The 12,912-nt window shown below is 33.7% G+C and overlaps 1 protein-coding gene and 1 long non-coding RNA gene across 3 annotated transcripts in view; one reads left to right on the forward strand and one right to left on the reverse strand.

Moving 5' to 3' along the window:
- Positions 1-1,960, forward strand: part of LOC106086142 (transcriptional coactivator yorkie) — a 28,552-nt gene extending 26,592 nt beyond the window's left edge. Inside the window, exons 5-6 of the mRNA XM_013250687.2 lie at positions 1,327-1,495; positions 1,575-1,960. Of these exons, the coding sequence (XP_013106141.2) occupies positions 1,327-1,495; positions 1,575-1,702 (297 nt within the window). The 3' untranslated portion in view covers positions 1,703-1,960. The remainder of the gene's footprint in view (positions 1-1,326; positions 1,496-1,574) is intronic.
- A 5,750-nt stretch (positions 1,961-7,710) lies between these two features.
- Positions 7,711-12,845, reverse strand: LOC106086155 (uncharacterized). Of its 2 annotated transcripts, XR_009398308.1 has the most exons (5): positions 11,590-12,845; positions 11,217-11,459; positions 8,606-8,714; positions 8,123-8,542; positions 7,711-7,955 (listed from the first exon to the last, which is right to left on the reverse strand). It is a non-coding gene; the product is annotated as an uncharacterized LOC106086155 (long non-coding RNA). The 2 variants fall into 2 exon arrangements; XR_001221091.2 differs by lacking the exon at positions 11,217-11,459.
- Positions 12,846-12,912: the final 67 nt, after the last annotated feature.

Below are 12,912 nucleotides of genomic sequence, written 5' to 3' on the forward strand. Positions count from 1 at the left end.
TTGAGATTAACATTGAGAAATCCAAAATAATTATTTGTCGAAACGGTGGTCGAAAATTTCAAAAGTATTAATACTCAAGCAAAGAGTGCAATAAGCATGACTTGGAAGAACTTTCTTCAAAAGAAGCAAATTACCTTGGGCCAACAATGGAATTTATATCTGGCGATATACAGATCCATAAAGTCGTACTCCGCGCAAGTCTGGGGATTTGGAAATTTCGAAGAAATAGAAAAGCTACAACGTTTTATCGCTCTGGTAACTTGGATAGAAAATGGTCATATATATACGCTACAATTGCATATAAAATACGTAGCAGAACTATGTTTAAATATAATCGAGAGCAACTACCACATAGCTATCTAAAATTCGACCTAGTAAACAATTGTTCTAGGTTGGAGAATTAAATCAATTTGACATTCACGTTATAGATACAAACATCAATGAAACTACATGGAATGGAATTTTCAAACCGAGATGTGATTTGATATACCCCAATGGAAGCCAATGCACTGCAAATTCTGACCGAATGCACATTATGTAATCTGTGAGCAAAAGAAAACATTCAGCATTTCCTAGGAGTATGTCCAATACTGCAAGGATACCAGATGCATTTTTTTTTTGTTAAAACTATTTTAAATGAAAGAGAAATCACAGATGTGCTAGACGGGAGGGGAGCGTTCAATTGGATGAACTTAGTGGCATATTTAAAAAATGCACTGAAGTAAAGAAAATTACAAATAACCGAATTCACATGAAATTTAAACATAATGTTCTCTTTACTAAATCTGAAATGTTTGAATTATATTTTCCGGCTGACGACAAAGTCAAGGCTGTATATCTTATTTCATAATCTTATATTTAAAGTACGATTTATATTTTTTAATGAATTTATGAATAAAGATAATTCTGCTAGTAGTTGTAACTACTACTTATGATGAAAATACAAAATGCATAATAAATATGACATATCCCCTTGTTGCGGGTTATGAAGTACAAAGCGAAAATTTGTTTGTCCTATACCTACTTCGCTTTTTACCTTGACGGTTTGGGATCGCTTGACGTTCCTTTTACTATGCTGAAATTTGATTACAACATGCTTTCAAACAACGATATATTAAGCTTTGCAAAATATGCGAAGAAAATTTTACGTTATGGGAATTCGTTAACCGGATAATATGTGAGGAACGGGAATTCCCGAGATTGGAAAATATTTTTCGATTTCCCGGGAAAAGAAAATCCCTAAATAATAATACATTCTAAGAACCGTAAAGAATTTTATATAGAAATAGTTGATTGTACTGAGGATATTTTTTATTTTCCCTACAGAAGTCGTTAAACAAACCCAATATTAGCTTGCACATGGATCCGTTCCTATCTGGTGACAACCACGCTCGACAGGAATCGAGTGACAGTGGATTGAGTTTATCATCGAATTCATTTGCCGTAAACCCGGACTTCATAACTCATATGGATAATAGCATGGATTGTATAAGTGGTAATTCGTGTTTAAGATTTATGTTGATGTTTTGTCATTACATCTTTAAGAGATAATAATTGATTATTTGCATTTTCAGAAAATGGCAGCATAATTGACAACTTGGATACAACTTTGCAGTTAAATGATAATATTATAATGATCAACGACGTGCTCAATTCTCCATCGAATAAACCCGATAATTTGGAATGGTATAAATTAAATTAATTTATTTGTAATATCACCAACTATATTATACATATATATATGTATACATCCATACATATGATTTTATATAGAAGAAAAAACGCGCGTATACATTATTATATCAACATTTGTATGTCCACTCAACTTCTAAGAGTAAAAGTATTTCCATTTATCGTAGATTTAATTATCATTATTTTTTGCAAGCAAAAAATTTTAAACAATCAAATCAATAAAATTGTAAAGCACGATCTATTTTTCTCAATATAACATTAAACTACATTTACACGAAAGTTTCAATAAAGAAAATTTTATTTTCTACAAAGCTATTGTTTAAATGGCTAAAAACCTATTTCTGGGTTTGTTTTATCGTATTCGACATTGTCGCAAACAAATTTTGTAACAACATGCAATAGCATATACATGCACATTTTATAACAAAAATAAAAGGATTAAATAAGGCCCTAAAGCAGTAATTCCCCAAACAGAAAATTAAAGAAAGTCTAAAATTGGTAAAGCCCTATTTTTTAATAATAAAATAAGACCCTAAGTAAAGAGGAAATAAGGCTGGCATGGAATGAAAAACACTCCAAACAATAATGAAACACGACCCAAACTTCTCACATACCAATGAGTGCTGTCCGATTCAAATTTTTAGCTCAATGATAAGGGGCATCCTTTTTATAACCGAGTCTGAAGGGCATCCTGCATTGCGAAACATTAGCATTAGGAGAGCATAAATGCCACTGAAAATTTGTCTGATCTTTTTGCCATGATTCGAGGCCAGGCGTTCAGCGTCATAGACGGACCTGCTAACCTTTGCGCTACGGTGGCTATGCATAGAGGCCGTGTAAAACTTATTTCCTAAGAGGTGTCGCACCACACCGTTCGGACCAGGCTATAAAAAGGAGGCCTCTTAACTTGAATCAGACAGCACTCATTGATATGTGAGAAGTTTGCCACTGTCCATTAATGGTATTGCTGGGGGCATCCCTACAGAAAAACCACTCGATATGATATCGATTTTATCGCCGTATAGCAACGTTAGCAAACAAAGTTTTTCTTACCGAATAAATCATAAACTAAACCAATCAAAGCGGCTTTTACTGTTCCTAAAATCACAATAGAATAGATAAGACAAAGTGGATGATATCACTTGTCTGACGAAAATTGCACTGTTCAAGACATTGATACTACCCGTGCTGTAGTATAGATCCGAAGCATGGGTATCTGCGTTAATGGAAATTATAGGCGTCGCATGAACCACGAGCGATTATATAGTTAAACACACGTTTCAAATTTGGGTTTTATAACCGAGTCTGAAGGGCATCCTGCATTGCGAAACATTAGCATTAGGAGAGCATAAATGCCACTGAAAATTTGTCTGATCTTTTTGCCATGATTCGAGGCCAGGCGTTCAGCGTCATAGACGGACCTGCTAACCTTTGCGCTACGGTGGCTATGCATAGAGGCCGTGTAAAACTTATTTCCTAAGAGGTGTCGCACCACACCGTTCGGACCAGGCTATAAAAAGGAGGCCTCTTAACTTGAATCAGACAGCACTCATTGATATGTGAGAAGTTTGCCACTGTCCATTAATGGTATTGCTGGGGGCATCCCTACAGAAAAACCACTCGATATGATATCGATTTTATCGCCGTATAGCAACGTTAGCAAACAAAGTTTTTCTTACCGAATAAATCATAAACTAAACCAATCAAAGCGGCTTTTACTGTTCCTAAAATCACAATAGAATAGATAAGACAAAGTGGACGATATCACTTGTCTGACGAAAATTGCACTGTTCAAGACACTGATACTACCCGTGCTGTTGTATAGATCCGAAGCATGGGTATCTGCGTTAATGGAAATTATGCCGTCGCATAGACAACGAGCGAATGTATAGTTAAACACACGTTTCAAATTTGGGTATTGTTTAGATATAGTTTTAGGGATTTTTTCTAAATGCTATTGCTCCACATTTAACAACTAAGTGGGCTGAAATATCAAAAATATTGGTAAATAATGAAAATATAGGTGTCGCTTGAACCACGAGCGATTACATAGATAAACGCAAATTTTACACAAACAAACCTGCTGGGTGCAGGTCAGAGCTAAATTTTGTACTGCTAGCCACCACACTATTAATAGGCCGTTCCTAATATTCAAATCCTTCAAAATGCGCTTGTGCCTGCGTACATCTTAGTTTTATGGTGAAAGTTTCGGCCATCACTTTTAGTATTTTGATACTTTTTTTTCTTTTGCGCTCATTTGAATTTGCAATCAAAATATTTTTAAGATCTCAATAGGTTATTGTTTGTGTCGGTCAATTGGTTTTAAATGGCTCCTGTTTCCATAAAATTTTACGCAAACTGAAAACGTTAAGCAGCTACAGTTGTAAATGTTTCAAAAATAAATTGTGGTTGCTGCTGGGTGCAGGAACTGCCCCATCGGCGGTGACATTGGCCATAAAGTCAGAGCTACATTTTGTACTGCTTGCCAACACACTATTAACAGGCCGTTCTTAATCTTCAAATCCTTCAAAATGCGCTTGTCTTTGCGTATATCTTAGTTTTATAGTGAAAGTTTCGGCGAATAACTTTAAGTATTTTGAAGATTTTTTTTTTTGATTTTTTTCCTCATTTTAATTTGCTCTCAAACTATTTTTAAAATTTCAATAAGTTATTCTTTCTTAAGTTTTAAAATTTTATTTGATTTATTTTCGTTAGACTAATAAATAATTTATATCCTCCTAAAAAATTATAATTTTTAGCAAGAAAATTATTTTTACATATTCTCAAAAAGCAAATTCTCTAGAAAGCTTTCCATTCAATTAGCCCAAGATGGCCACTAATTGATGTTAAATGTCCTAGCGGAAAACGTAACTGTAATATAAAACTTGCTCTCTTAGAAAAAAGTCCACTGACTAATAGGATTTAAAAAAATCTTTCCTATTTTTACACATTTCCTTACTTAGCGAGTTTGGAATGTTTTGAAAACGTGGAATTTGACTAGTTAAATTTTATTAAATCTTTCATCATTTAAATCATTAAACAACTTCAGTTATCATTATTCGCAAAATCTTATCATTGTAAAAAGATTTTTATACGTATTTATTTGTTTATGATTTATTGATGATTTTGTTAAAAACATTATATTTTCACATTGCCATTTGAAAATTTATGAAAAATGGTACACTGTTGAAAGAAATTGGCGAAACACAATGTTTTTATTTGAAACATTTGCAACCTCTTTGTGAAATGTTTGTTGGACGGCGACAGCATCAGCAATCATTTGGCTTTTACATGTGAATAAAATCTTAGTACAATAAAATCATTAATCCAAAGAGACTTTTATCTGTGTACAATGCCCAAGTAATTAATTGTTCTTATTGCAAGTTTACTAAACAATCGTTTTTAAGCAAGTCATGAGTAATTATCAATAAACTTTGATTATTTAAAATAGCTTGGCTTGTTTTTGCTCAGACAGAAATGTCAAACATTTGTATAGTGAGAAACAAGGCGTATTTAAAAAGGGGGCCGCATAAGCACAGCTGATGGAACTTGGTATGTCAATTAATTTTAGAATTCGCCTTATCAAAAATATCGACTTCAAAATAAAAATTCTCTAAATTGATCGTTGTGTTTGCTGCTGCTATGGTTAAACTTAGGTTATATAATGGTACGCGTCTAACAACCTTAATCATTTTGTCGCCCCCAAAAAGATTCAAAAAGCGCTGAAGAACACAGACAAAATTTACGGCAATACAATGCCAGATATTAGAATGTAGAAGATATGGAGCCAACAAACATGACAACAATGGAAACCAGGCGGGCTGGAGAAGTTCCTTTCTATCCACCATCCATTTGACATTTGTGATGTGTGGTCCCTGGTTATAATCGAGACATACCCCCATAAAGTTGGAAACAATTTCAGCCCAATTGGAATTGAGCCAGAACTACCCCGATCTGCACTTGGTAGCTATTTTATCGCTACAATAACCTGCAATCTTGGTGGTTTTGTGGGTAAAGCCATTGGAGCTAATGAAAATTTTTAACGTTTTATAATATGCATTTTCTTGCTTGACACTCAAATATTAAGAAACTTCTTTCTTCTTGATCTGATTGATTAAAGATAATTTGCCGTAAATTTTAAATGTCACAGCAAATCGATTTTTTTTTCGTTTTGTTTAAAAATTTTGACATATCAAGTTCCCAAAAAATCATTTGTTGTAGCAAATCGCCGATGCGGCCAATTTATAAATATGCTTTGGTGAGAAAGTTACTCTTTGGCACAGCAAAATGTAAATTTTTTCTCACCAGTGCAAAAAAACCCATTTTTACAACTCACCACAGGAGATTGCTACCGATTGGCACACCCTGATAGTAATAAACTCAATTTATTGGCAATGTAAATAAATTTAAAATAAAAGCTTAATATGACCATTTTTAATATTTCTTTTTCTATTTTTGCATTAATGCTCAAAATGTCCACTAAAGTCAAAAAACCCATTTACTTAAATTTTCCTATCTTTTCTTTTTATGATTTCTGTTAGTGGAATTTTATTTATTTATTTATTAAATCAGCTTTTCTAACGATTATTTTTTCCTATAACATTTCACATACTATAATTAAAAATGCAAAATCTTGTTGTATGTGAAACTAAAAAGAAATAAACAAACAAACTAGAATCAAGAGTAAATTCATGAGAATTATGTTTTGAAGAAAGAGATTTATCAAATGAGATTTATCACCGGAACATTTTAATTGAATTTTTTTTGTGGAAATGTCCATGACGATTTTGGCTTTAAGAAAAATACATTTCGATTCGGTCTTTAATGAAAAGTTCATTAAAATTTTGTCTTTCAAAATATTTATTGAAATTTGTCCTTGGAAAAAATTTTAGAAATTTTTTGTCGTTTGATAAGATGCATTTGAAATTTATTAAAATCATTCTTTTAGAAAAAAATAATTTCGGTGGGCTAGGCCCGAGCCAACCTTTCGTCTTAAGAATAAATGTTATTTACATTATGAAAAAAATGTATTCAAATTTTGTTACAGAAAATTTCATCGAAATTTAGTCTTTAGAAAAAAAAATTGAATATAATGTTGTCTTACGAAAAGACTTTGAAGTTTTATCTTATGTCCAGATTAGACTAATAGGTTTTGTGTTTGTTTCTAGGGATCCATGTGTTTTTCGGGCGCTCTCTTTCGAATGGAGCATAATAATATGGTATAGCTTGAAATTTCAATTTTGAATTAAACAACACTATATACAAAAATAGTTCATATACTTGGGTTTAGGAAGTCATTTTACTTAACCAATTTTCATTTAACAAGTTTAATATTCCAATAGCAAACAACATTTTTACTTACCCAAAGCAAACAAGTTGTTATTTTGAGTTTAACACTTGCTACAAACCAATTTTCTTCAAACCAAATTAAAATACGTTAAAAATAGTTAACGAACTTTTCAAATTTGAGTAGTATTTAATATAAAATGTTGTAAAAAATTGACATGGTTGAAAGAATTTGTAACAGACCAGATCGATTAGTTTCTCTGTTATACCAAGCCTAGATTTAATCCAATTATAAAGATGATTTTAAATTTAAATTAAAAGTCGTGAAAAATAGTTAAAGAAACCTTATGTTAGAAACCCTAAATTGCATGGCCTTACGAATTAATTTTCAGCCTTGTACTGCAAACAAAATTTTATTATCGATCCAAATTTTTATGAAATAAGCAAAATCCGCTTTTTCTTGTGTCTATGGGAGACCTGAGCTGCGCATAATATTTCAATAAGAATAAATTGTCCCTAATATTTTTGAAAGACGGCAACTACCTACGTATATAAGCGAAAGCCTGGTTCAATATGTGCACTAATAATAATAATAAATAAAACTAAAAGTATGAATTTCTATTTGTACATTCAATAAAAAATGTTGCTGAAATCCGACCTATTAAGGAATTTGTATTATTGATTAACAATTTTGCAATTTGAATTTATGACAAGCTAAAAAAACAATTAAAGTTGTTATTAACTCAGAGAACTATTTATTTCAAATTTACCATAACTTTTAAATAATGTTTTTACTGTTTTAATAAAAATAAATAGTTGATATTTTTCACAGAAATATTTTTCATTGGATTTAATTGCGAATAAAACATGAAATATATTGCTTAAAATGTTTATATTTTTTCTTAATGGTCCCATGGTTCTAAAAAAACGAATTGTCGATTCCATTTTGAGTCTCTCTTCGTTTTCTGCGACACCGTCTGTAAAGAATATTATAAACAATATAATTTATATACATACACAATTAAAAAACAACGGCTGCGTTGGCTAGCCCATGTTGTCAGGATAGATGAAGAAGCTCCAGCAATGAAGTCTTTTAAAGGTAAAAAAAAGAGTATTATAAGCAATAATTTATATACATACATACATATTTAAAAAATACAACGGCTGCGTTGGCTGGGGCATGTTGTCAGAATGGATGAAGAAGCTCCAGCAATGAAGTCTTTTGAAGGTAAACATGGTGGTAAACGCAAACCTATGACACACATAGTAAATTCTTGATAATGGACATCACTGTTCATTAATTGTATGCAAAACATCTCATGATTAATGATATCGATAACAATTTGTTTTTATGTCATTATCACAAAGTAAATGAATCAAAAAAACTGTTTTTCTCTGAAATCGCAATATTGAATTTTCTCTAACCTTTTGGGACAACTTGGAACGGAGCTTTTGGTATATTTCCGTCAGTTATAAATACCAATTTTAGCATTTTGCGTGCAATATCATGAAATATAGATTCACATGTATTGCCTTCCATCCTCAGTACCCAAGTCAATAAAATCTATATATGAATAATAAAATATTGACATAAGATTGCACTAATTATATATGTCTTTATAAATACCACTTTTACATTTTACAATGTCATCTAGTTTGTTGCGTTAGTTAACAACAGCAATTTTTCTGCATAACGCTATTTCAACGAAACATTTTTCACAATAAATTTGTTTTACCTTAAAATAATAATGAAAAAAAAAAATTACATTTTATGTAGAGATAAAAACTACACTTTTAATTTTCTTGATAAACTGAACGAAATAGAAGCAGAGATTTTGCAAAAAGTTTGTACAGATGTATTAACACAATAAAAATTTCGAACATTTTATTCCATAAGTTGTGTTGAATAAAGAACAATTTGGTACCATAACTTCGTTGTGATGTAATTATATTTTACATCTGCATTAACTAAAAACCAATAAAAATGTTTTTAGCGCTATATGAAGTTCAACATTATTCGAAAGTAGTTTATTTTAACTCAACCATTGGGATACTTTTTTGAGTGCAGGTTACGGATAGTGGAAAGCATCGTATATATGCGGTGTATCTGCAAATGCGGCGCGGTCAGTCTCGAGAGGAAAGGTCTGTTTTGAAAGGAAAGGTCAGAGTTGTCAATGTCGGATGCAACAGTGATGAGATGACAATTTTATATTTCTAATATCAGCAGCCGGAACAAAGTTTCTGGACTGAACTATATCAAATACCAATTATTCTATGCTAACACATGTACTCGGCCAAGGACCTGCGTTATTTGTCATAAAAATTGAAATAATATATTTTCCACAGAGTTGTCAACGTCGGATGCAACAGTGATGAGACAGGGAGTCGCATACCTGGTATCACTTTATCTGCCTTCGACTCTCCGACACCGCCACCTACGTCGGAGCTGCAACGGTTGGTGAGGAAAGCAAAACAGACAGGAAATGAGGTACTAATAGGGAGCGATGCGAACTCACATCAATTTCGTGGGGATGTACCAATATTAATAAGCGGGGCCAAGCCCTGGTATAATTCTTTAATACTAACAACCTTATAACACTTAATATTGGTAACACCGCTATCTTTGTTAATAGGATTGAATGAAGGTGTTAGATGTAACAATATGTCAAGAGGATTACGACTGCACTAGTGGAGTCTTTCGAAGACAGTTGTCCTCTTCGAGAAATCAGCCCAAGAAAAACCCTGGGTGGCCGGGAGATCCTCAACATTACAAAAGCGGAAGTATATTAGGATGTGTATTACACACGGTCGATAGCGTTAATGACGCCGTCAAGATGAAAAAGTTTCCCTCAAAAACCCATGTCCAAACTGATACGATAGCATACGTCATGGGTGTGAGAGACAACGGAGGCTTTTGATGACAACGTATTTTCCACAGGATACGACGGGACTCACGGAGACACCGGAATCTTGAAATAATGAGGTTGATCGATGGCTTATCATAACGGAATTTATGGTCAAGGAAGCCTTGAGGAGCTTGAATTATCCGAACCTGATGGAATATTTCCGACTTTTTTGCGCCTCATCTAGCCACTATTGTCACAGCATGACTAGGACATGCATACACTTCGATAGCCTGGCACGAGACATTGGTGGTATTTATACCCAAGCCCGGCAAGGCAAGTTATGCGAAAAGTTCGCCCTCGCTTTCTTCATGAAGTTTGGGTCCATTGGAACTTTCGTTATGCCATGCTAATTACATCTATCGAAAGATATTTTAATTGATTTAGTTGAATACGCCTTATTTATTTAACTCTAAACTCCGATTTAAGTGATCGATAAGGATTGCAATCCAACTTCAGTTGCGTTGTCAAAGGATAATTTTGTATATAAATCTCCATTTTTGTATTGCATTGCATATTTTTTACAATTGATATTGAATGAATATGTTAGAACGTGCTCCTATAACAGAAAACATCTGACTTCCAATTATTTAACTCTAAACTCCGATTTAAGTGATCGATTAGGATTGCAATCCAACTTCAGTTGCGTTGTCAAAGGATAATTTTGTATATAAATCTCCATTTTTGTATTGCATTGCATATTTTTTACAATTGATATTTAATGAATATGATAGAACGTGCTCCTATAACAGAAAACATCTGACTTCCAATCCTGTCGAAAATATAAACGCCTTTTTATTCCCTACACCACCACTGCGGTACGGGGTATTATAATTTGTTGCAACGCTAAGAAGGAGAAGAGCTACACCCATTGTTAAGTATACCAATCGACTCAGAATCACTTTCTGATTCGATTTAGCCATATCCATTTGTGAGTCCATGTGGTCTTGAAATCAAAGCGCGGGTCGTATTTGCTGTCCAATCATCACGAAATTTTGCACAAATCGCTTTTTCGACCCAAGAAATTTTTGGTAAAAATCGGTTCAGATTTAGATATTGCTCCCATATATATGTACCGCCGGACTTGCACTAAAATAGCCTTAGTAACTACAATTTTCAACCGAACTGCACAAAATTTGGCACGGACTGTTTTGTTTGTTTGATTTTAACATATCTGCAAAATTTCGTCAAAATCAGTCTATATTTAGATATAGCTCTCTTATATATGTATCGCCCGATTTGCACTTAAATGGTCGTAGTAGCTGCAATTTTCAACCGATCTGCACAAAATTTTGGATTGTTTTGTTACTGTTTTTAATATATCAGCTAAATTACCTCAAAATCGGCTCAGATTTGGATATAGCTCCCATATATATATTTCGCCCGATTTACTCTTATAAGGTTGTAATAAACACAATTTGTAACCGATGTGCACAAAATTTGGCACGGATTATTTTGTTACTGATCTTAATATATCTGCGAGATTTCATCAAAATCGGTTCAAATTTGGATGTGGCATACATATTTATCGCCGGATTTCCACTTATATGGCCATAGTAGCAACAATTTTTAAACGATCTGTTTAAAAGTCAGTTGAGATTTAGATATAACACTCATATACATATACATATAATTATATATTGCCCGAATTTATAATTGTAGGGTCTTATATAGTCGGCTCCGCCCGACTTTTGCCTTCCCTTACTACCTTTTTACTGTTATTCTTTCTCACTAATAGTTATTGGCGGCATTTGTGAATATCCGATTATAGGTTTAAAATAAAAACTTGTTTATCAAATTAAAAATTATGAAAAAAGGAACTATAGCAACAACAATAAATCGAAAACAACGATATGCCTTTTATGCATTTCATACAAGTATTTGACGTTTTTTGTTTTATGAAAACCAGCGTTTAATTAAAATAAATAGCAGAAGTGTAAATGCTGTTCTTATTCTCCTGCAAATTTTTTTATTGGAACAAATCTGTTGTGTCTCCTTTTTAAAAACTTTCAATAAATGGTTTCCAATGGTAACGTTGCTTTGCGGCCTTGGTGAAGAGATTATGAAAGAGATGTTAAATATGACACCAAGTATTATGGGTCACTTGTTGGTTAAAATCTTTACTCCATCGACTCTCACATCCAGCTTATCATTTATCTCCAGTGTGTATATAGTGGACAATGTGGCGAGATCTGCGAGATTTCATCAAAATCGGTTCAAATTTGGATATTGCGTCCATAATTATTTATCGCCGGATTTCCACTTATATGGCCATAGTAGCAACAATTTTTAAACGACCTGGGACTACCCGGCCTCTCACTGACTCTCCACTCGACCGATCAACCGATCAGCACAAAATTTGGCACAGATTGTTCTGTTACTGATTTTACCATATGGAAATCGCAACAGCCGGGATCACCCGGCCTGCTGATTGTCCGCGACTGTAGTTGCAGCAACTCCGTATGGAGCATTCCACTATCCTCAACCTCGGAACGCGCCCGGTAGCTCCCAGCTAAGCTTCTCGTGATAACGAAGAGCACCACACAGATTGGAGCTCAAAATTTCAGCCTGCGTGATGCTCATAGTTAACCCGTGTCGAGACAATTTTTGGTAATTTAAATTAGTATAACTAGCTGTAAATTGCAAATTTTGCCCATGAACATTCCACTGAGGAACAGGGGCAAACTTCTCACTTATCAATGAGTGCAGTCCGATTCAAGTTTTAAGTTCAATGAAAAGGACCTTCTTTTCACAGCCGAGCCCGAACGACGTGCCGCAGTGCGACACCTATTTGGAGAGAAGTTTTTATATGGCATAGTTCTTCACAAATTTTGCCAGCATTAGGAGGGCAAAACCACCGCTGCCGCAGTGCGACACCTCTTGGGAGAGAAGTTTTTACATGGCATAGTTCCTCACAAAATTTGCCAGTATTAGGAGGGGAAAACTATCGCTGAAAATTTTTTTCTTATGTTCTCACCATGATTCAAATCCATGCGTTCAGCGTCTTAGGCGAACATGCCAACTTCTGCGC

The sequence above is a fragment of the Stomoxys calcitrans genome, chromosome 5 (assembly GCF_963082655.1).
Source record: "Stomoxys calcitrans chromosome 5, idStoCalc2.1, whole genome shotgun sequence".
In the NCBI taxonomy this organism is placed as follows: domain Eukaryota; kingdom Metazoa; phylum Arthropoda; class Insecta; order Diptera; family Muscidae; genus Stomoxys; species Stomoxys calcitrans.